The sequence below is a fragment of the Carettochelys insculpta genome, chromosome 1, assembly GCF_033958435.1.
Source record: "Carettochelys insculpta isolate YL-2023 chromosome 1, ASM3395843v1, whole genome shotgun sequence".
Lineage (NCBI taxonomy): Eukaryota > Metazoa > Chordata > Testudines > Carettochelyidae > Carettochelys > Carettochelys insculpta.
Genome location: NC_134137.1, coordinates 766,285 through 791,538, shown reverse-complemented (window position 1 = coordinate 791,538; position 25,254 = coordinate 766,285). Strand labels below are relative to the sequence as shown.

The window sequence follows — 25,254 nt, the reverse complement described above, 5'->3', positions numbered from 1 at the left end:
CCGTCTTATCTTTTTCCTGTTGAGACTCCTTGCCAGTCATACATGTCTGCAGCTGTGCCTGCAGCCTCTCAATCTCTCCTTTCAGGTTCAAGTTTTCCTGTTTTAGAACTCCAGGAGGTACCCACGAACTCTCTCTATCACCTCCTCTAATTCTATTTGGTCCACGACCTCTCCAAGCCCGGCCATGACCACGGGGAGAGTATCCAGGACCCTCTGTCTTCCATTGTCCTAAATGAGTATGCAGCTCATTAACAGGAGTTCCTTCCTGCTGCTTAATTGCCGTCTCCACCTTTGCAATCCATTCGTCCCAAGGTACCTCTTTACCTCCATTCTCACACCAAGCATTCATCCAGTCTAACACACCGGGAGGCAGCGCCTCCAAAACAATTTGCTTCAAATCTTCCACGTTAGCAGACCCTGCTGTTAATCTGAGATAAGTTTGAATTCTGTCTGCCAGTTTGGCTGGAGCCTCCCCCTGCAGTCTTGCAATTCCTTTGAGAGTAGCTAACTCACTAGACAACTTAAAGTGCTTCTGAACCACACGTTTAAGCATCTGTGCAACAACATCATCAAAACCGAGGGTGTGACAGTTCAGGGGTCTGACGTATTGAGGTATAACCCTTCTACATAGTCAGGTGCCGCCTCTCACCTTGTACGTGTTGGTTCGAACAAAACAACTCTATCCATCATATTACCCTTTTGCCCCTGTCATTGGGATGGGTCGGCCTGTTCTTTCTTATCTGTGGGATGTTCCAGGGTAGGGTGTTCTGGTACCATGTTCCTATTTCAATGTGCTAGGTAGATATGTTTATGCAACATCAACCCTCTTCTTGCCAGCTTCTGTGAGCAATGCATCCCTTTAGCTCACAGCTGCACTTTGCTTTCTGTTAGCAAAGTCTTGACCATTACTTTAGTTCAGGCCTAAGGCCTCATACTGGGCCGTACTTACTACACTAACCTGAAGCAAATCCTAACCAGCAACTATACACCGCACCACAGTCACTCTAACTCAGGGACCCATCCATGCAACAGACCTCGTTGCCAGTTCTGCCCACATATCTACACCAGCAAACACCATTACAGGACCTAACCAGATCAGCCACACCATCGTGGGTTCATTCAGCTGCACATCTACCAATATAATTTACGCCATCATGTGCCAGCAATGCCCCTCTGCTATATACATCAGACAAACTGGACAGTCTCTACGTAAAAGAATAAACGCACACAAATCAGATATCAGAAGTGGCAATATACAAAAACCCGTAGGAGAGCACTTCAATCTCCCGGGCCACACAGTAGCAGACTTAAAAGTAGCTATCCTACAGCAAAGAAATTTCAGGACCAGACTCCAAAGAGAAATTTCTGAGCTACATTTCATCTGCAAATTCGATGCCCTCAGCTCAGGCTTAAACAAAGAGTGCGAATGGCTGGCTAAATATGAAAGCACCTTCCCCTCCCTTGGTGTTCACACCTCCAGATCAACTGCTGGTAGTAAGCCTCACCCTTGCTGACTGAGCTAACCTTGTTATCCCCACCCTTGCTCTGGCTTATTTATACCTGGCCCTGCAGATTTCCAAGACCAGCATCTGATGAAGTGAGTCTGTGCTCACAAAAGCTCATGCTCAAAACTTTTCTGTTTGTCTATAAGGTGCCACAGGACCCTTCATTGCTGCTTTCGCAACAGGGTGTCATGCCTCCTGTGGAGGTCTCCCAGAAGCAAACATTTGATATACAAGCCCAGAGCCAATACTGTAACTCCACATGTAAAATGATACAGGCATACAAGTAGTATAAACAGATTCAGCAAATCACCAGCTTTCATTAGACACTACACTTGGCACAAGATTTGGTGCAAACTCAGGATGGTGGTTGCAAAATGGTTTGCCTGTTTACCCTAAAGCCCAGTAATGTCATATCTACCCCCCTATGCCCTCCATGCCAACCCCTCTGCTAAGTGCCCCCCGGCACCCACGCCACCCCCACAGCTAACTGCCCCTACTCTCCCACATTGGCTTCTCAGCTAACTGCCCCACCCCCGCTGTGCTCACACAGGCCTCTCAGCAAACTAGCTCCCCACCTCTATACCCATGCTGCCACCTCAGCTAGCTGCCTTCCAGCCCTGTCTCCCCGCAGGCCTATGAGGTAACAGCTGCCTGACCTTGCTCCCACACATATACTGACCCCAGCAGGTGCTTCTCTAGTGCTGCAATGGGCTCTGGGCCGGCATGGTGCTGCAGGGCAGGCAATGTGTTGCGTGGGTGGAGCAGCCAGGCCATGCTTCCTGGTTCCAGGCAGGCTGCAAGCCTTGACTTCTTCCCTTCCCCATGCAGGCCCTATGACCTGGTTGTGGTTCAGAAGCGGCAGGCCAAACCCCAGCACTACATCTTCTCCCCTTTTGGGGTGTTGCATGTGCACCCCCAGGAAGGTGCTGAGGCCATGACGCTGGCAGAGTGGCACCGAGAGGCTGTGCTGTGGCAGCTGCTCCAGTGCATCCCCTTCTTCAGGCACTGCCTGGTCCGGAAGGCCTTTGCCCGGTGAGTGGGGGTGCCCCTTGTTGGTGGCACTGTGGAGGAACTAGCGAGGGATCCCGGTCTGCATTGTGCCCAGAGGCTGACACCTGAGGCCAGGGGACAGGTGGCCCATATTGGAGGTGTTTGGGCTGGATCTGAGCTTCTTACGGGATCTGCTCCTGACCTGCTGAAGGCAGCAGGGGATTCCGGGGAGGTGAACAAGGATGGAGCCCCTGTGACAGCCCGTGCCTCTCCCCTTGCTGATGTAGCCTGTCTCAGCACAGCTGAGCTGCTGGTCTTGACTCTTTTTCCTGTCCATAGCTGGTGGCAGAATGTGAAGCACCTGCAGCTCTTGAGGCGTCAGGAAACCCTGGGCAGCCACTTGCTCCTGGCTGTGCCCCACTTTGGAGCAGCACTGCTCCACATCTCCAGGTAAGGGGGTTGGAGTGGGGCCCTATCCCATCCAGGCCCTTGCCTGAGAGCCTTCTGCTCAGAGCAGCCAGGGATCCCAGCTGAGAACACCCCTGATCAGAGACCTCAGGACATGGATGTGGCCTTCTCTAGAATTTGGAGAGGTCATGCCCTCTCAGGTCCCTACAATTCCTGACCTTCCTTCAGTACAACAGCCTTTCTTGGGTTTTAGACTATACGTTCCTCAGCCTCTGGGCTCTCCACACATAGAGGGAACAATGCAGCCCCATTCCCTAGGTGAGAATGACTCTCAACCTGCATAAAACAGGAGGGTTTATTGAGCAGCTCAACCTAGCTCAGAAAACTCCAGGCCTTTCCAAAAACTTCGAAATGGCCATGCAGATGGCCATTTTGAAGTTTACTAATGAAGCGCTGAAATACATATTCAGCGCCTTATTAGAATGTGGGTGGCCGCGGCACTTTGAAATTGACGCGGCTCGCCACCGCGCGGCTCGTCCAGACGAGGCTCTTTTTCAAAAGGACCCCGGCTACTTCAAAGTCCCCTTATTCCTATCTGCTTATAGGAGTAAGGGGACTTTGAAGTAGGTGGGGTCCTTTCGAAAAGGAGCCCCATCTGGATGAGCTGCGTCAATTTCGAAGTGCTGCGGCCGCCCACATTCTAATGAGGCGCTGAATATGTATTTCAGCACTTCATTAGTAAACTTCGAAATGGCCATTTGCATGGCCATTTCAAAGTTTTTGGCTAGTGTAGATGTAGCCCAAGTGTATCTGTTGAGCCCAAATATTGAAATGGGGGGCCATGTAAGGTGTGTAACAAATGCTGATGATGCCCTGAATCTATATATGCTGCTTATATGTGTGTATCATGGATGTAGGTAAAGTTATAGATTTTAGCTATGTAGCTGTAGTAGAAAATGTTTTAGTGCTAAGCTTCATAATAGGAGGTGTGAACTCAGCCCCAGCCATGACATTTGACTGAACAATAGGGTGGAAACCAGGTGCTCAGATGCTGAATCCACATTCCAGATGCTTGGGATGTGTTAATGGAATGCAGCCCACTGGTCAGGTGACCTGGTCTGAGCAAATGAACTGCAAGGAGATGCCCAGATAGACATTCTACCTGCCATGTAAATGCCTGGGGCATGCTGGCCAAACCAGCGATCAATGGCATTTTGCCACAGTAGCTCACCTGGGTCAAGTGACTTTTGGCCCTTAAGGGCCTGATGACAAGAAGAGAGGCTTTGGTCCCTGGACAGAAAGGATGGTTTGGACTGTGTCCATCTTGGATCTTTTGTCTTTTGGTACCTGTGCCTGTCTCCAAGGGTCCCTATCCCAGCATGTGGGACCCTAGCAGGCTGTATCTACATTTCTCCAGTAACTGAAATGCTGTAGCCTGAAATGTACTTTCAGAGACTTTCAAGAATCAGCAAATAACACCACCGGCTTGCATCAGTAACTAAAATTGATGTATGCAAAGTATGTCTTTGAGAATTCTTCTCTCTAACCCTGTTCTTACTTTTTATTAATAAATCTTTAGATATTTAGATCTAAAGACTTGTTGAGTGTGTTGTTTTGTGTGAGACCCAAGTATATATTAATCAGGAACTAGGGCTGGGCCCTTTGGGGTCTGGAAGAGTCTGTGTGGTGTTGGGTGAAACAGGATTAAAAGCCTCTCATCTGAATTTGGGGGTTGCTGGTCTGGGCTGGTAGAGTGGCTGTGAAGTCTGTGGGTTTGCTTGTGTGACTTCTGGCTGGCCAGTAGGGCTGGCAGAAGTGCTGTGGTGGTTGGTTGGTTCTGCCTTAGTGAAAAGGAAATCCCAGCCTGGGGCTGTAAGTGGCCTGGATTTTAAGCAAATGTATCCTGGATGGATTTCACTTGCTGTGTCCAGAAACCCCGTCCTATTACAGTGGCATGGTCATGTTTGGATCCATAGAACCTGGTCAGATGAGCTTGTGATCAGCACCCATACTGTTCTAAATTTGAGTTTTGGGTTTTAATAGAGCTTTGGCTAAAGTGCAATTGCAGTGGAGTCACAACAGTGTGAAAGGCTTGAAAGACAGTTCCTGGAAGAGATGTGCTGGCTTTGAGCTGGGCCTAACCAGCCACAGCCTTATTAGAAGGCAGAAACAGTGAGCACTGTGAGCTGCGAACAGGAGCAGCTAACAGGGAGTTTGCCTGGGAAACCATCCAAGAGGAGCTCAGGTGAGTGTGGCATTTGGGGGGCTGCATTGTGAACTGGTGGGTCTGCGTCCCTAAGCATTTGTTTTGCAGAGAGGGGCAGTTTGAAAGCATGTTTGGCAGTTTGGCAAGTTCACAAGGTGTGAATTGGGAGTGCTTTGGTCCAGGTGGGTCTTCAAAGGCCGATTAGATTGGAGGCAAGGCTTTGAGCTGGGCCTAATCAGCCACAGCTTTATCAGAAGGCAGCCACAGTGAAAGCTGTGAGCCACAAACAGTGAGTTTGCCTGGGAGTGCGCCTTAGTGGGGAGACCCATGTCAGTTTTCCCTTTCTTATAGGTTTCTTTATCTTGTGCCTTCAGGGCAGCACTAGAAACATCTAAGGGAACTCTCTGAAAAGGGAGAAAATGGATGGTGACATGGCTACTGAGAAGTCTGCTGTTGTGTCCTGCATAGCATGTGCCACGTTTGTCTTCCTCCTGAATGATAGAAAGAATTTTGTAAGTACCAAGTGCAAGTTGGTAACCATTTTGGAAGAGAACATTAGAGGATTTGAGGCCCAAATATCAACCCTCAGATCCATCAGAGAAGGTGAAGACTTTCTGTATAGAAGGCAGCATATAATACTGCAGGAACAGCCAGCTGTTCAAAACATGGAAGAGAACTGGAAGCATGTTACCTCCAGGAGGAGAAAACCAGTTCAGGTCTCTCTAGTTCCCATGGAGTTAATCTCATCCATCCTCCCTGTGGAAGGAAGGGGTCCACGGAGGGATCGTCAAATCACAGAGGTAAATGTGTGGCTGTGTAGGTGGTGTCACAGAGGAGGATTGGGTTTCTTTGACCATGGGATTCTCTTTCGTGAGCAGGGATTGCTGGGAAGAGATGGGATCCACTGAAGGAAGAGAGGAAAGGGCAAAGATGAAGGGGAAAAGAGTTAAAGAGAATTGGCAGTATTTTAAAGAAGTCTTACTGAAGGCACAGGAACAAACCAACCCTCTGCATAGTAAGAAATGCAAATATGGGAGGCAACTAGCTACTGGCAGAACAGGAAAATACTTGGTGAGCTTAAATTCAAAAAGGATGTGTATAAGAAATGGAAAAGTAGACAGCTGACTAAGGAGGAATATAAATACATGGCTGGAGAATGCTGGGCAGTAGTCAGGAAAGCAAAAGCAGAAATGGAACCGCAGCTGGCAAGGGATGTGAAGGGTAACAAGAAGGGTTTCTACAGGCATGTTAACAATAAGAGGGTTATCAGATAAGATGTGAGGCCATTACTGGATGAAGGAGGTAACCTAGTGACAGATGATGTAAGAAAAGCTGAACTCCTTGATGCTTTTTCTGCCTCAGTCTTCATGGACAATGACAGCTCCCACATTATGGTACTAGATAATGCAGGATGGGAAGGTGCAGGGCAGCCATCTGTGGGGAAGGAACGAGTTAAGAGCTATCTAGAAAAACAAGATGTACGCAAATCCATGAGTCTGGATTTAATGCACTGACGGGGACTGAAGGAACCAGCAGATGTCATTGCTGAGCCTTTGGCTATTATCTTTGCAGACTCTTGGAGATCATGAGAGATCTCAGATGACTGGAAAGAAGCACAATACGGAAAAGTATGGACTGGTCAGCCTTACCTCAGTACCTGGGAAAATAATGGAAGGGATCCTCAAGGAATCCATTTTGGAGCACTCGGAAGAGAGGAAAGTGATCAAGAGTAGTCAACATGGATTCACCAAGGGCAAGTCGTGCCTGACCAATTTGATTAGCTTCTATGACGAGGTAACAGGCTCTGCGGACATGGGGAAGTCAGTGGATGTGATATACTTTGACTTCAGCAAAGCTCTTGATACAGTCTCTCACAACATTCTTGCCGTCATGTTGAGGAAGTATGGATTGGATCCATGGACGATAAAATGGATAGGCAGCTGGCTTGACAGTCGGGCCCAAAGGGTAGTGGTCAGTAGCTCAATGTCTGAATGGCGGTCGGCTTCAAACAGAGTACCCCAAGGCTCGGTTCTGGGGCTGGTGTTGTTCAACATCTTACTTAATGACCTGGATGAGGGACTGGATTGCACCCTCAGCAGTTTTATAGAGGACACTAAGCGTGGGAGAGAGAGAGATACATTGGAGGGTAGAGGTAGGATCCATATGCACCTGGATAAATTAGAGGATTGGGCTAAAATAAATCTGATGCAGTTCAACAAGGAGAAGTGTAGAGTCCTGCACCTGGGGCAGAAGAATCCCAAGCATTGTTAAAGGCTGGGGACGACTGGCTCAGCAGCATTACAGTGGAAAGGGACCTAGGGATTATGGTGGATGAAAGGCTGGATATGAGTAAACAGTGTGCCCTTGTAGCCAAGAAGGCTAACGACATACTAGGATGCATTAGGAGGAGCACCATGAGCAGATCTATAGAAGAGGTTTTTCCCCTCTATTCGGCATGGGTGAGGCCACATCTGGAATATTGTGTCCAGTTTTGGGCCCCTGAGTATAAAAAGGATGTGTATGTTCTGGAGCAGGTTCAGCGGAGATCATCAAATTATTAAGGGGCTGGAGCACATGACCTGTGAGGAGCGGCTGAGGGATTTGGGCTTATTTTGTTTACAGAAGGGAAGACTGGGGGTGATTTAGCAGCAGCATTCAACTTCCTGAAGGGGATCTCTAAAGAGGATGGAGAGAAACTGTTTTGAGTGATGACTGATGGCAGAACAAGGAGCAGTGGTCTGAAGTTACAGAAGGAGAGGAGTTGGTTGGATATTAGTAAAAACTACTTCTGCAGGAGCGCTGTGAAATCCTGGAATTCATTGCCTAGGTTGGTGGTGGATTCTCCATCCCTAGAGGTTTTTAAGTCCTGGCTTAACAAAGTCCTGGCTGGGATGACTTAGTTGAGGTTGATCCTGCTTGAAGCAGGGGACCGGACTAGATTAGCTAGCCAGAAGCTCAAAAAGTAATAACAAAATGTTTTTTAAATACATTAGAAGCAGGACACCTGCTAAAAAACCAGTGGGTCCCCTAGACGATACAAATATAAAAGGAACAATCAAGGATGACAAAGCCATTGCGGAGAGACTAAATGATTTCTTTGCTTCAGTCTTCACGGCTCAAGATGTTGGGGAGATTCCCAAACCTGCACCGTTTTTTGTGGGAAATGAAACTGAGGAACTGTCCCGGATTGAAATGTCATTAGAGGAGGTTTTGAAATAATTAGATAAACTTAATGTTAACAAATCATCAGGACCGGATGGCATTCATCCAAGGGTTCTGAAAGAAGTCAAATGGGAAATTGCAGAACTATTAACACTAGTTTGTAATCTGTCCTTTGGATCAGCTTCCTTACCTAATGACTGGAAAATAGCTAATGTGACACCAATATTTAAAAAGCGCTCTAGAGGTGACCCTGGCAATTACAGACTGGTAAATCTAACATCAGTCCCAGGCAAGTTAGTTGAAACAATAGTAAAGAATAAAATTGTCAGGCACGTAGAAGAACTTAATTTGATGGGCAAAAGTCAACATGGTTTCTGCAGAAGGAGTTCATGTCTTACTAATCTGTTAGAGTTCTTTGAAGGGGTTAACAAACATGCAGACAGGGGGGATCCATTGGATATAGTATACTTAGATTCCAGAAAGCCTTTGACAAGGTACCTCATCAAAGGCTCTTATGTAAATTAAGTTGTCATGGGATAAGAGGGAAGGTCCTTTCATGGATTCAGAACTGGTTAAAAGACAGGAAACAGAGAGTAGGCATAAATGGTAAATTTTCCTAATGGAGAGGGGTAACTAGTGGTGTCCCCGAGGGGTCAGTCCTAGGACCAATCCTGTTCAATTTATTCATAAATGATCTGGAGAAGGGGTTGAGCAGTGAGGTGGCAAAGTTTTCAGATGACACTAAACTGTTCAAGATAGTCAAGACAAAGGCAGACTGTGAAGAACTTCAAAAAGATCTCATCAAACTGAGCGATTGGGCAAAAAAATGGCAAATGAAATTTAATGTGGGTAAGTGTAAGGTAATGCACATTGAAAAAAATAACCCCAACTGTACTTACAATATGATGGGGACTAATTTAGCTATAACTAATCAGGAAAGAGATCTTGGACTTATTGTGGATAGTTCCTTGAAAACATCCACGCAGTGGGCAGAGGCAGTCAAAAAGGCAAGTAGGATGTTAGGTATTATTAAAAAAGGGATAGAAAATAAAACAAGGAGTATCTTACTGCCCCTATATAAATCTACAGTATGCCCACATCTTTAATACTGTGTACAGATGTGGTCTTCTCACCTAAAAAAAGATACTCTGGCACTAGAAAAGGTTCAGAAAAGGGCAACTAAAATGATCAGGGGCTTGGAGCAGGTCCCATATGAGGAGAGGCTAAAAAGATTGTGACTTTTCAGTTTAGAAAAGAGGAGACTGAGGGGGGACATGATAGAGGTATATATAATTATGACAGGTGTGGAGAGGGTGAATAAGGAGAAGTTATTTACTTGTGCCCATAATAGAAGAACTAGAGGACACCTAAAGAAATTAATGGGTAGCAGGTTTAAAACTAATAAAATAAAGTTCTTCACGCAGCACATAGTTAACCTGTGGAACTCCTTGCCAGAGGAGACTGTGAAGGCTAGGACTATAACAGAATTTAAGAAAGAGCTAGATAAATTCATGGAGGTTAGGTCCTTAAAAGGCTATTAGCCAAGGGTAGGAATGGTGTTCCTGGCCTCTGATTGTTAGAGGCTGGACATGGATGGCAGGAAGCAAATCGCTTGATCATTGTCTTTGGTCCACTGCCTCTGGAGCACCTGGCACTGGCCACTGTCGGCAGACAGGATACTGGGCTGGATGGACCTTTGGTCTGACCCAGTATGGCCGTTCTTATGTATTTAAATGTTCTTATGTTCTTAGGTCCCTTCTAGACCTGGGATTCTATGAAAGAAATATTGTCTTTAGAGAGGAATCCGCACGAGGGGAACTTTGTGCTTTGCTGCCGTGCAGGTTCAATGGTGAAGAATTGTTCATGTTGAAAGAAAAAAATGTGGAGTCAGAATATCAAGGGAAATTAAGAAACCTGCATTTAAAGTTAAAGGGATAAAGAGCTGAATGGGAAAAGAAATAGCATGCCTGGGCTATTGAGAAGTTAAGGGCTGAACATTGAGATATGGAACTGTGGTGAAAGCCATTTCAGGGGAAGCGAAAGCAGCAGACCCATGGAAACGCAGTGTGTAACTCTTCTGGTATGGGCTCTGATTGTAACACATAGGGTATGTTGGAGAACGAGTATCTACGTAACTCTTCTGTGTCTGTGTTGCCTCTGTGTGACAGGGAGATTTGTAAAGGGGATGTGGGTAGCCCTGAGAAATGCCCTGTGACCAACCTGTATTGTTATAGCCAAGGGGAAAGTTTCTCTGTCTGTGGATCTGAAGAAGTTAGCTCTTTGTCTACGCAGAAAAGTGTGACTGTGTATGCAATCCCTGCGGGTGAATCTAAGTCCTTGGAAAGGAGCTTGAACTTAGACCAGAGACCAGAAAGGAGAAGGTTTCTTTGAAGCAGGTTGAAGTTGAAAACCAGGTTAAAATCCTACCTAAGAAAAAGGGTAAGGTTTGGGTTAGGAAAGAAGTTCAGGCTAGTGTGTTGAATCTAGCAGAAAGAAGAGGTAAGTCCGACCCATTGTTTGCTAGGACCAGAAAGTTGTCTCTGGGCAGAGGAGAGAAAAGTGATTGGTTTAAAAATGCACAAAGTGGTTAGCTGTTGTTTATGCAGAGAAGCAGTTTGTCTGCTAGCACCAAGGACAGTCCTGGGAATTATTTACATCTGATTAGAATCGTAAATGTAAAGGTTTTCCTGGCTTTCTTTTCAAATGAAATGGTAAAAGCAGCAGCTTTTGGACAGCAGATTGTTTTTTAAAATTATCATGTCTTCACTACAGTCTTCTCCTGTTTTACGAGGGTAATTCGTTCCTGAAAAACCCCTCTTAGAGCGAATTCTCGTAAGTTGAAAACATAATTACCATTAACTTCAATGGGAAAAAATTTTATGCGTTTTTGAGCCCCAAAATTTACACCCATTTATGCTAAAACAACACCAAATCCCATTAAAATGAACACAATTACTTCAATAGTTAACATTAGTTATCATAACACAACCTAACAAGCCATTTTCCCTTCATTAATTACAGTACAAAAATGGGGAGGGAGATCTGCGCAGAAGCCAATGCCACTTGTTTTGCATCATCACCAGGATGCGGTGGCTGGCTGCAGTAGGAAGAGGGAGGTCAGGAGAGGCGCAGAGCTCGGAAAAGTCCTCCTGGTAGTGTGGCCTGGGGAGCAGAGCCCAGGGCTTGGGGGCTGTCCCAGGTGCAGAGACAGGGCTGTGAGGGGAATGGAAATCGAAGAGCTCTTGAAGAGTGGGCACAAAGCTGGGTAGCTGCCCGCAGCTGCAGAATCGGGGCCGGTTCAAGAGGGCAGGCGGGGCAAGGCAAGGCAAGGCAAGGCAAGGCACAGGGAAGCAGGACGGCCTGAGCGCAGCTTAGGTTAAGCGGGGACGGGGTGGTGCCAGGGGCTGGCTGCTCAGGCAGCTAGGCAGGCGCAGGCACAGGGGGTCCCCGGCTGGCAAGGGGCGATGCCTCGCTCATGTGGGGCTGCACAGCGGAAAGGCCCCGCCGGTGGTGGCTGATGGGCTAAATGTGACAGAACGCCGCAGGCGGCAAGCAGCGCCCAAGGCACAGCTGCACAGGGTGGGTGGCGGTGGCCCCCTCACTGCCCAGGGGGCGAGTGGCAGGGAGGGGCCGGGATGGACTGCATGCCCAGCATCCACGTCCCGCAGGAGCATCTGGGAGCCCGCGGCCGAGGTGGGAACCCAGACCAGCCACAGCACTGTATCCTGTTAAATTCAAGGAAATGCCTCGTAAGACGAATTAGGGGTATTAAATGAAACTCCTCGTAAATTCAAATTCTCGTAGCCGGAATGGGCGTATCTCAGGGTATGACTGTATATCCAGAGGTGCTCCACCCCAGCAGCAGTAGTGGCTTTCTTCATTCTGATTTTCTGCAACATTCTGTACCAAAATGTGCTCTAATTGTGCGTTAGGCCTGTATTTGCCATAAAAAAGATGAATTCCCTCTCTCTTTCATGAAACTACTCTGTAGAGCTTTCTCCATACCCTGTATCCCTCTTCACCTTTTTGTACTTAATTTTCAAGTCAGTGTACTTCAAGAAAGCTGGATACAAGATAAATACTATATTAAAATGTACTGTTATTTAAGAAGTAATAAAGCAGTTTGACATGAAAAAAAAGAAGAGGGGGAGGACTGGATGACCTCCTGAGCTCCCTTCCAGCCCTAGAATTCTATGATTGATTGATATGATTTTATGAATTTATCTGGGAGTGTTCCAGAAAAGGGTGCCTGCATGACTGCATAGGGAAGCAACTTGTCCACTGGGAGTGAGGAGTTGTCTGTGAGAAAAGCTGCTTCACCTTCCAGGTGTGTGTTTAAAATCAGCCGTTGGGGCTGGGACAAAGGAGAGAGTATCTCCGATTGTCTGTCTGTGTAGAACAGCAGCAGCAGCCTGGGGAGAGAGCAGAGCCTGCATTTGAAAAAGCTGCCTCTACTTCTGGGGAATCATAGAATCATAGAACACTAGGACTGGAAGAGACCTCGAGAGGCCATCGAGTCCAGCCCCCTGCCCCAATGGCAGGACCAAGTACTATCTGAACCATCCCTGACAGACATCTATCTAATCTGTTCTTAAATATCTCCAGCGATGGAGATTCCACAACCTCCCTTGGCAATTTATTCCACTGTTTGACTGCCCTGACAGTTAGGAACTTTTTCCTAATGTCCAACCTAAACCTCCCTTGCTGCAGTTTAAGCCCGTTGCCTCTTGTTCTATCCTCAGAGGCCAAGAAGAACAAGTTTTCCCCTTCCTCCTTATGACTCCCTTTTAGATACCTGAAAACCGCTATCATGTCTCCCCTCAATCTTCTCTTTTCCAAACTAAACAAGCCCAGTTCTTTCAACCTTTTTTCATAGGTCACATTCTCCAGACCTTTAATCATTCTTATCACTCTTTCTGGACCCTCTCTAGTTTCTCCACATTTTTTTTGAACTGCAGTGCCCAGAACTGGACACAATACTCCAGCTGAGGCCTAACCAGCGCAGAGTAGAGCGGAAGAATGACTTCTCATGTCTTGTTCACAACACACCTGTTAATGCATCCCAGAATCATGTTTGCTTTTTTTGCAACAGCATCACACTGTTGACTCATATTTAGCTTGTGGTCCACTATAATCCCTAGATCCCTTTCTGCTGTAGTCATTCCTAGACAGTCTCTCTCCATTCTGTATGTGTGAAACTGATTGTTCCTTCCCAAGTGGAGCACTTCGCATTTGTCCTTATTAAACTTCATCCTGTTTACCTCAGACCATTTCTCCAATTTATCCAGATCATTTTCAGTTATGACCCTATCCTCCAAAGCAGTTGCAACCCCTCTCAGCTTGGTATCATCTGCAAACTTAATAAGCGAACTTTCTGTCCCAATATCTAAATCATTGATGAACACATTGAACAGAACCGGTCCTAACACAGACCCCTGCAGAACCGCACTTGTTATACTTTTCCAGCAGGATTGAGAACCATTAAGAACTACTCTCTGGGTATGGTTATCCAGCCAGTTATGCACTCACCTTATAGTAGTCTCATCTAAATTGTTTGCGCCTAGTTTTTTTTATAAGAATATCATGAGAGACCGTATCAAATGCTTATTTGAAGTTTATCTTTTGTCTGAGCCTGTGGTAGCTGGAGATGGTGCCAAGATCCTAGAGCTGCATCTGAGTGCAGTTGAAGCCCAGATAGGAAGTGGTCCTAGTTTTGTGTCCTTTAGGGAGGAGGATGCTTTAACTCGGTCTGGTCCATTGAGTCCCAGAGACCAAATGATTCTGGATGCTGAGGTGTTGCTGGGAGGAGGTGAGAGAATTCTGACCAGGGTCATCCTGGTCATCCAACCAGGACACAGAAAGAGTAGGAGGGCACTGTAGCTGTGTTGCAGGTTGACAATGTGAAAGCTTGTAGCAGAAGGGAGGAAAGTGATCCTAACCTCTTGTCCAGTGGTACTACCTGTTTGCCTGGAAGGGGATTGTGTGGGAATCTACCTGATGGGCCAGAGTTGATTCTGGGTGTAGATGAAACATAGAAGTTGATTGTGGCTCAAGGGAGCATTGCCCCTGTAAAGCCAAAGGAAGGTGAATTGTTGTTTAAGGAAGTTCCTAAGAAAGAGAATTCTCCTGAAAGGCTGTGGTAGCTGCAGGAAAGGGTAGTGAGGTGAAGGAGAGTGGTCAGGAAAGTTGCTTGTCTGTAGGAGCCAGCCCTTTTTCTGTGGAGAAGTGTGTTTCAGTTCCTGATGGCCAGGACCTGCCTGAGTGTGAAACCACTGGCTGTGCTCTGGAAGGGTCCAAAGCAGATAATGTAAAGGTTTTTCGGGAGTTAGGAGTTGGTTCAGGGCAAGTGGAAAGTGTAAGGAAATTTGAACAGCCCTGTAATGACCAGCTTACTGGGAATGCAGTACTGTTCCAGGTTGATGTTGTAAGTGAACAGAATAGGTCTCAGGTTCAGAGAGAAGATTATATGACTGAGAGTGTGGAGCAAGACAGCTGTGCAGTTGATTTCTCTAAAAGGCAGGAGTGGGCAAGCAATGCCCTATCTCCAGACACTGTGGACACTTGTGTTCTTTTAATGGACTCCTCTTCTTATTCCAAGTGGAAACAGAAGTCAGGGGTGGCAAAGCAAAGGATCTGTGGACCAGAAAGGGTTAAAAAGAACTTACGTGAGGTGGATGCTTTGTCTCAAACTCACAGAGCAGCTTCAGGGAAGCAGCTTGAGATCTGTGAAAAACACAGATCTCCAGACCAGCTGGAAGAAATGACTCTCCTTAACTATAGCCATTGTTAGAAGGGAAGGCACACCAGGGGCTGGAGGGGGCTAGGAGAGTCACACTCAGGGGCTGGAGGGGGCAAGGGGAGTCACACTCAGGGGTTAGGGGAGTCACACTCGGGGTGGAGGGGACTAGAGGAGTTACACTCGGGGTGGAGGGGACTAGGAGAGTCACACTCGGGCTAGGAGAGTCACACTGGGGTGGAGAACATAACATAAGAACATAAGAATGGCCATACTGGGTCAGACCAAAGGTCCATCCAGCCCAGTATCCCGTCTGCCGACAGTGGCCAATGCCAGGTGCCCCAGAGAAGGAGAACAGAAGACAATGATCAAGTGATTTATCTCCTGCCATCCATCTCCTGCCCTTGTACTGAAGGCTAGGGCACCATACTTTACCCCTGGCTAATAGCCATTTATGGACCTAACCTGCAAAAATTTATCGAGCTCTTTTTTAAACCCTAATAGAGTCCTGGCCTTCACAGCCTCCTCCGGCAAGGACTTCCACAGGTTGACTGTGCGCTGTGTGAAGAAAAATTTCCTTTTATTAGTTTTGAACCTACTACCCATCAACTTCATTTGGTGTCCCCTAGTTCTTGTATTATGGGAAAAGGTAAATAATTTTTCTATATTCACTTTCTCCACACATTCATGATTTTATATACCTCTATCATATCGCCCCTCAATCGCCTCTTTTCCAGACTGAAAAGTCCCAGTCTCTCTAGCCTCTCCCCATATGGGACCCGTTCCAAACCCCTAATCATCTTAGTCGCCCTTTTCTGAACCTTTTCTAATGCCAACATATCTTTTTTGAGGTGAGGAGACCACATCTGCACGTAGTACTCAAGATGTGGGCGTACCATAGTTTTATATAGGGGAAGTACGATATCTTTTGTCTTATTATCTATCCCTTTTTAAATAATTCCTAACATCCTATTTGCTTTACTAACTGCCGCTGCACACTGCATGGATGTCTTCAGGGAACTATCCACTATAACTCCAAGATCCCTTTCCTGATCTGTCATGGCTAAATTTGACCCCATCATGTTGTACGTGTAATTTGGGTTATTTTTTCCAATGTGCATTATCTTACGCTTACCCACATTAAATTTCATTTGCCATTTTGCTGCCCAATCACTCAGTTTGCTGAGATCTTTTTGTAGTTCTTCACAATCCCTTTTGCTTTTGACTGTCCTGAACAACTTGGTGTCATCTGCAAACTTTGCCACCTCACTGCTTACCTCATTTTCTAGATCATTGATGAACAAGTTGAACAGGATCGGTCCCAGGACTGACCCCTGGGGAACACCACTAGTTACCCCCCTCCATTGTGAAAATTTACCATTTATTCCAACCCTTTGTTTTCTGTCTTTTAACCAATTCCCGATCCATGAAAGGATCTTTCTTCCTATCCCATGACCGCCTAATTTACATAAAAGCCTTTGGTGTGGGACCATGTCAAAGGCTTTCTGGAAATCTAGGTATATTATGTCCACTGGGTGCCCCTTGTCCTCATGTTTATTAACCCCTTCAAAGAATTCTAATAGATTAGTTAGACACGACTTCCCTCTGCAGAAACCTTGCTGACTTTTGCCCAACAATTCATGCTCTTCTACGTGTCTTGCAATTTTATTCTTTACTATTGTTTCTACTAATTTGCCTGGTACTGATGTTAGACTTATCGGTCTATAATTGCCAGGGTCTCTCCTCTCGAGCCTTTTTTAAATATTGGCGTTATATTGGCCATCTTCCAGTCATTGTGTACCGAAGCGGATTTAAAGGATAGGTTACAAACCACTGTTAATAACTCCGCAATTTCACATTTGAGTTCTTTCAGAACCCTTGGGTGAATACCGTCTGGTCCTGGAGACTTGTTACTATACAGCTTATCAATTAACTCCAAAACCTCCTCTAATGTCACTTCAGTCTGGGAGAGTTCCTCAGATTTGTCACCGAAAAAGGCTGGCTCAGATTTAGGAACTTCTGTAACATCCTCAGCCGTGAAGACTGAAGCAAAGAAATAATTTAATCGCTCCACAATGGCACTGTCTTCCTTGATCGCTCCTTTTATATCTTTATCGTCCAAGGGCCCCACTGCTTTTTTAGCAGGCTTCCTGCTTCTAATGTATTTAAAAAACATTTTACTATCGTTTTTTGAATTTTTGGCTAGCTGTTCCTCAGAATCTTTTTTGGCTTTTCTTACTACATTATGACACTTAATTTGGGAGTGTTTGTGTTCCTTTCTATTTTCCTCACTAGGATTTGACTTCCACTTTTTAAAAGCTGCCCTTTTCTCTCTCACTGCCTTTTTAACATGGCTGTTTAGCCATGGTGGTTCTTTGTTAGGTCTCTTACTGTGTTTTTTTATTTGGGGCATACATTTAAGTTGGGCCTTTAGTATGGTGTCTTTAAACAGTTTCCATGCAGCTTCCAGGGATTTTAGTTTAGTTACTCTACCTTTTAGTTTCTGTTTAATTAGCTTCCTCATTTTAGTGTAATTCCCCTTTTTGAATTTAAATGCTGGAGTGTTTGACCGCTGCGGTGTTCTTCCCAACACAGGAATATTAAAAGTTGTTATATTGTGGTCACTATTTCCAAGCGGTCCAGTAACAGTTACCTCTTGGACCAGATCCTGCGTTCCAGTCAGGACTAGATCGAGAATCGACTCACCCCTTGTGGGTTCCTGTACTAGCTGCTCCAAGAAGCAGTCATTTAAGGCATCAAGAAATTTAATCTCAGAATCCGTCCTGAGGTGACATGTACCCAATCAATATGGGGATAATTGAAATCTATTATTACTGTGTTTTTTATTGTGATAGCCTCTCTAATCTCCCTTAACATTTCAGCATCACTATCACTGTCCTGGTTAGGTGGTCGGTAATATATTCCTAATGCCATATTCATATTAGAGGAATGAATTGTTATCCATAATGATTCTATGGAACATTTTGATTCCTTTAGGATTTTTGCTTCATTTGATTCTATATTATCCTTCACATATAGTACCACTCCCCCACCCGCACAACCTGTTCTGTCTTTCCGAGGGGACTAGGGTAGTCACATTCAGGGGGTGAAGGGGAGTAGGGGAGTCACATTAGGGGTGGAGGGGACTAGGGGAGTCACATTCCGGGGGTGAAGGGGACTAGGGGAGTCACACTCAGGGTGGAGGGGACTGGGGAGTCACATTCAGGGGGTGAAGGGGACTAGGAGAGTCACACTCAAGGGATAGAGGGGACTAGGGGAGTCCCACTCGGGGTGGAGGGGACTAGGAGAGTCACACTCAGGGGCTAGGAGAGTCACACTCAGGGGGTGGAGGGGACGAGGGGAGTCACACTCGGGGTGGAGGGAACTAGAGGAGTCACACTCAGGGTCTAGGAGAGTCACACTCAGAGTGAAGGGGACTAGGGGACTCACACTCAGGAAGTGGAGGGGACTAGAGCAGTCAACTCGGGCTAGGAGAGTCACACTCAGGGACTAGGAGAGTCACACTCAGGGGGTAAGAGTCACTCAGGCTGGAGGGGACTAGGGGAGTCACTCAGGGACTAGGAGAGTCACACTCAGGGGCTGGAGGGGATAAGGGGAGTCACACTTGGGCTACGAGTCACTCGGGCTGGAAGGGGCTAGGGGAGGCACAGGGATTCCCCCCCACCCCCCATGGCTGGAAGCTGGCTGGGACACAGAACCCTGGGTCAGCAGTGCCAGCTGTGGGAACCCTGGCTGGGTTCAGGAGGGAAATCTGACCCCCACTGCTGGAAGCGCTGGCCGCAGGAGCCCCTGCTGGGATCTGCGGGGGATGCCTGACCCGTGGAGCACTGGGTCAGCATTGCCAGCCAGGGAACCCCAACTGGGTGCAGGGGTGAGCCCTGGCTGGAAGCCGGCAGGAGCACAAAGCCCTGACCGGCTCTCAGCCCCCAGTCCCAGGCTTAAGCCTGCCAACCCCCAACCCCACCCCTCCATCTACTTCACCTGAGCTGAGCACTGCTCTTTTGGCTCCCTAGCTCTCTGCCCTATGTGTTTTCACACCCAAGTGGTCATTTCCCAACCTGCATGGCTGAAATGATACTTAACGTAATTGACTGGTTTAACTGCCTGATGCCTGTTAAGCCACTTAAGAAGCTGAGTACCATTTCAATGTGAATGGCTTCTTAGGAGCCACCTGGGGAACCATCCAGCCCGGCTGGTGACCCTTGTCAAATGTAATCACAATGTTCGGCTCACGAACCATAGGTTAGGAAACCCTGCTATCACTAGAGCAGCAGTTCCCAACCTTTCCAGACCTGGACCCATCTGGACAATTCAGGAAGACTTGGTGACCCACAGCAATTCAGAAATGGGGCCAGGGGGAGTGGTGCTCTAATTAGCTAATTTTGCGCTTAAGGCAGGAATATAAAATTGCACCCCTCATGTTTATATATCCATTGTAGTTACTTCATAGAAAAAGGGCAAATCCATTAATAATAAAATAACACTACTTTTCTTATAGTTAGTTGTTATTTTATTATTATAGTTGATCTGAGTTGTGGTGGGGGAAAGACCCTCAACCCCAAACTGTTCCACCCCTGCTCTCCCATCTTCAACCCCACGTCCAGAGGCTGGAGGGTTGGGGGCAGTCACATTCAGGGGCTAGGGGGAGATACAATCAAAAAATAAAAACTGACAAATCTGATATATAGAACAGAAGAGGGGGCAAAAGGGGGAAAGGTGTGGGGGGGAATTACTTACTGCAAGAGTCTATTAAGTGGCTTGTTTGAGATGACTACGAATATCAAAGGTGGGGAAACTGTCTTTATAATGTGTAATTGCTTCTCTATTGATAGAGATAGCTAAACGGCTCATTTAAGAGCCACATGCAGCTCCAACCTGCTGGCAACCCTTAACAAATCTCCTCGTGACCCATGTTTGGGTCCCGACCCATAGGATGGGGATCCGTGAGCTAGAGAGATTCTTCTCTTCCAATCAGTATGGAAATTTGCATTTTCACAGACTTCAAACTGCTTTCCTGGAGCTGCTCTGTGAGTCTGAGCCACAGAGTCCACTTGAAGAGAAGTCTTTTTAACTCTTGCTGGCCCACAGCTCCTTTATACTACCACCTCCAACTTTTGTTCTCACTTAGAATCAGGTGTGGAGTCCAATAAAAGAGTACCAGTATTTCCAGTGTCTGGAGAGGAGGCACTGCTTGCTCTCTTCTGCCTATGGCTGTGGTCTGAAGAAGTGGGTCTGTCCCACGAAAGCTCACCAAATAAATTATTTTATTAGTCTTTAAAGTGCTACTTGACTGCTTTTTTGTTTTCACATTCAAAATGCGTGAGATGTGTCAATGGGATGGAGCTCAGTGACCAAGTGACCTGGGCTGAAACAAAGGAACAGGTCCATTTCAGAAATCTGAGACATCTCCTGGGATTCATCCAATGGCAGTTTGTCACAACAGCCCACCTGAACCAGGTGGGTGCAGATCCTCATGGGACTATGGGAAGAGGAAAGGGCTTTGTCCCCGAACAGAGGGAGAACACAAGAGACAACACAAGAAAGCACCACTCTAAGGACTTAGCAGTGTCCATTTTGGGTCCTTTGTCTTTTGGTCTCCAAGGGTCCGTGTGTCAGCATGTGGACCCCAATGGGTCGTATCTACAATGCTTTGATAACTGAATCTATGTAACCTGAAACAAACTTTCAGAGACTTTCAAGAATCAGCAAATAACACCACTGGCCTACATGAGAAGTTATGAATGATGCATGTAAAGTATTGCTTTTTTAATTACTAAATCTTTAGATATTAGAGCTAAAGAATTGGTGAGCCTGTTGTTTGGGTAAGATCCAAGTATATATTCACCAGGGTCTGGGGCTGGGCCCTTTGGGGTCTGGAATGATCTGTGTGGTATTTGGTGAAACAGGCTTAAGAGCCTCTCACTGGGGGTTGCTGATCTGGGCTGTCAGAGCAGCTGAGAAGTCCGTGGGTTTGCTTGTGTGGCTCCTGGCTGGCCAGTGGGGCTGGCAGAGCTGCTGTGTGGCTGGCTGGATCTGCCTTAGTGAGAAGGAAATCCCAGCCTGGGGCTGTAAATGGCCTGGATTTTAAGCAAAGGTGCCTGGATGGATTTCTCTAGCTGTGCCCAGAAACCCCATCCTATTACACCTTGGATCTGGCGTCTCTCAGCACAGCACACCTAGGCCTGTCCTGAATCTCACGGACTCTGACTGCTCTCTCCAGTCAAGCCGAGCCTCCCAAGTAGCCTCTCCCCAATCCTTGTCTTCAGTCCCAAGTCAACTGTCGGCTGGACCTCTTTCCTTTCATTTGTTCCCCTCGCGCTGGAACCTGGTGGCAGCTGTGATGAAGTGGGAAATCTATTTCCCTTCTTGTGTTACATGGGATTTCCACCATCCTGTGGTAACTCCATGTGTGCCTCAGTGGCTGGGGGAAGTGAGTCAGTCTTGCCCTGCTTTGGTAGGATGTGGAAAGGGTAGGGCCCTCTCTCCCCAAGATGGTTGAACTGATGTCTCATGGTTCCTGTGGCAAAAAGTCTGTTCCATGCTGTGTCCCTGTCAGTTAATAAATCTTCTGTTCTCTGTGCCAGCTGAGAATCACGTCCATCTGGATGGCTGTGTACGGGGCAGTGACCCTTCCCTCACTTCATCACATCTCTTGCTAACTAAGCAGGATCCCTCACACAGTGATCTGAGGCATCTCATGCCCCTGTCTCAGTAACAGGCCATTGGCTATAGCATTGTTCCTCCCCATAACACGGATGACCTCCATGTCATAAGCCTGCAGGAGCAGACTCCACCTCAGGAACTTGGCATTGTACTCTTTCATTTGGTGCAGCCAGGTTGGGATGAGTGATCAGTATGCACTGTGAAGTGCCACCCAGACAGATGCAGTTGCAGCTTTCCCAGAGCTCACATCATGGCCAGACATTCCTTCTCTATGGCTGTGTAGTTCTGCTCCTGGGGCAGCAGCTTCTTGCTCAGGCACACAGTGGGGTGTCTCTCCCTCTTTTCATTTGCCTGCTTTAGCACAGCACCCAGTCCAGTGTCTGAAGTGTCAGTGAACACCATACAGAGCTTGTCAAAGTCTGGGTTTACCAGCACTGGGGCCCTGCCCATGGCCTTCAGCTCACAGAGAGCCCCTTGGTGCTGCTCAGTCCACAAGAACATAAGAATGGCCATACTGGGTCAGACCAAAAGTCCATCCAGCCCAGTGTCCTGTCTGCCAACAGTGGTCAATGCCAGGTGCCCCAGAGGGAGTGAACCAAATGGATAATGATCTCTCTCCTGCCATCCATCTCCAGCTTCTCACAAACAGAGGCTATGGACACCATTTCTTACCCATCCTGGCTAATTGTCATTAATGGACCTAACCTCCATGAATTTATCAAGCTTTTTTTAAAAACCCTGTTATAGTCTTGACCTTCACAGCTTCCTCTGGCGAGGAGTTCCACAAGTTGACTGCTGTGTGAAGAACTTCATTTTATTTGTTTTAAAGCTGCTGCCCATTAATTTCATTTGGTGACCCCTAGTTCTTATAAGAACAAGTAATTCATTTTTGCTTGTTCACTTTCTCCACACCACTTATAATTTTATATACCTCTGTCATATCCCCCCTCAGTCTCCTCTTTTCTAAAATGAAAAGTCCTAGTCTCTATAATCTCCCTTCACATGGGTCCTGATTGGCTGCCGCAGAGACAGTCACTCTATCCTACTGGGCAGACCTCTCTTCTGCTCCTCTCGCTGGGATGGGATGTGGCCACGCCCCTGACCTCCTGTAGGGCACTGGGACTTAGCCCACCCCATCACAGATGCATTAACAGGAGTGTTGTGAGCTGGTCTACCAAGTGCTGGAAGAAGACATGAGATGTAATTCCTCTGCTTTACTCTGTGCTGATTGGGCCTCTATTGGAGTATTATGTCCTCATTTCAGGAAAGCTGTGGAGAAATTGGAGAAGGTCCAGAGAAGAGCAATAAAAATGATTAAAGGTCTAGAAAATGTGACCTATGAGGGAAGACTGAAGGAATTGGTTTTGTTTAGTCTGGAAGAGAGAAGACTGAGGAGAGACAAGACTGAGAAGGGACTTTCAGGTACCGAAATGTGAGTTACAAGGAAGAGGGAGAAAATTGTTCTCTTTGATGATAGGATGAAAAGCAATGGGCTTAAATTGCAGAAAGGAACGTATACACTGGATATTAGGAAATACTACTAAACTATCAGGATGGTTAAGCACTGGAATAAATTGCCTAGAGAGGTTGTGGAATCTCTGTCATAGAAGATACTTAAGAATAAGTTAGCTAAATATCTAACAAGGATGGTCTAGATGGTGCTTGGTCCTGCTGTGAGGGCAGGGGACTGGACCTGATGGCCTCTCAAGGTCCCTTTTGGTCCTAGCATTTTATGGTTCTGTGAACCTCTTCACCAGCCCATTGGACTGAGAGTGAGACGCTGTGGCCCAGATATGCTGGACTCCACAGTGCTCGCACAAACATTGGCATGGGACTGACATGCAGTTGGACCCCTGGTCAGTAAGGAACTCTTTGGGGAACCCCAGTCTTCTGAAAATGGACAGCAGTGCATCTGTCTCGATAGAGGTCAGGGCCACTGCCTTGGGCTAGTGAGAGGCAAAATCTACCACCACCAGAATGTATTTCTTATCAGATCAGGTTGCCTTACCTTAGGAGACCACTATGTCCTAGCCACCTTTTGGAAAGGCTCCTCTATGATGGGCAGTGGCCCGAAGGCTGCTTTGCCCTTGTCATGGGCCATCCTTCCATGGGGAATACTGACATGCCCTGAGGTAAGTGGGGAAGGAGGAAAGAACAACAGAGGACCCCAGTTTACACAGGATCTAGAATTCATTGGGGCTCAACTCAATGCAACCCTGGTGAGAGCATATGTGCCCCTCCATGGGCTCCAGACAATCCAGGACCGTACAAGTGGTCAAATGTCTCAGACTCATGAGACGATCCAGGACTGTACAAGTGGTCATATGTCTCAGACTCATGGGACACACAGCGGCAACGACATTTGTGGTACAGCACACCAGACTCCATACAACACTGGCTGGCTACAGTATACAACACCACCTACCACAGCCTTCACCACATGGTGGTCCCTCCACATCATGTCCTCACATCCCTACTTTGGCAGCGGAGCCAGAAAAACCTTCTTTCTGGGGTCCTGTTTCACCCCAAACAACCATTCTGGCTTATTACCACAAATGCCTCCCTTTTAGGGTGGGGAGACCACATGGACATCTTTGCTCAGAACCCTCCCACTGTGGTACTGGGAAACCGTTATGCTGTACTTGATACAGGAGACAAAGAATCACCCTGTACAGCAGAGGAGAAGCCTCGTACCCCCAAGGCTGGGAAGTCTGCTACCACCACTGCGAGGAGGAAATGTAGAGTAGCGGTGGTCGGGGATTCTGTTCTGAAGGGGACAGAGGCACCCATCTGTTGCCCTGATATTTCATTTCTGGAGGTATGCTGCCTGCCGGGGGCCTGTATCCGAGACGTTAGGGAGGCGTTGTCGAGGATTATCAGGCCCTCTGACTACTATCCCATGCTTCTCATCGATGTGGGCACTAATGATACTGTGAGGTATGATGCCGAGCAGGTCAAGAGTGACTTCAGGGCTCTGGGGGCATGGGTGAAGGAGTTTGGGGCACAGGTGGTATTCTCCTCAATCCTGCCTGTCAGTGGTAGGGGCCCAGGCAGAGACAGGTGCATCCTAGAGGTGAATGCCTGGCTTCGAAAATGGTGTCGCCAGGAAGGCTTTGGCTTCCTTGACCACGGGATGCTATTCCAGGAAGGACTGCTAGGCAGAGATGGTGTTCACCTTTCGAGGAGGGGAAAGACCGTATTTGGACACAGACTGGCTAACCTGGTGAGGAGGGCTTTAAACTAGGTTCGACGGGGGCAGGGGAGCCAAGCCCACAGGTAAGTGGAGAACATGGAAACCTGGGTGATGGGTCAGAAATGGGAGGCAGCATGGGCAACAATGTCAGAGTAAAAAGAGGGTCAGGGCAAAACAGGGAAGCAAGATCAAATCAATATCTTAGATGCCTATATACAAATGCAAGAAGTATTGTTAATAACAAGGAAGAACTGGAAGTGCTAGTAAATAAATATAACTATGACATCTTTGGCATCATGGAAACTTGGTGGGATAATACACGATTGCAATGTTGGTATTGAAGGGTACAGCCTGATTAGGAAGGATAGAT

General features: G+C 47.0%; 1 protein-coding gene across 1 annotated transcript in view; it reads left to right on the top strand.

The window, feature by feature from the left end:
* The window catches only part of LOC142005929 (dynein heavy chain domain-containing protein 1-like), a 92,128-nt gene that overhangs the window by 31,685 nt on the left and 35,189 nt on the right, over window positions 1-25,254 (top strand). Inside the window, exons 4-5 of the mRNA XM_074983114.1 lie at window positions 2,334-2,537; window positions 2,835-2,945. Of these exons, the coding sequence (XP_074839215.1) occupies window positions 2,334-2,537; window positions 2,835-2,945 (315 nt within the window). The remainder of the gene's footprint in view (window positions 1-2,333; window positions 2,538-2,834; window positions 2,946-25,254) is intronic.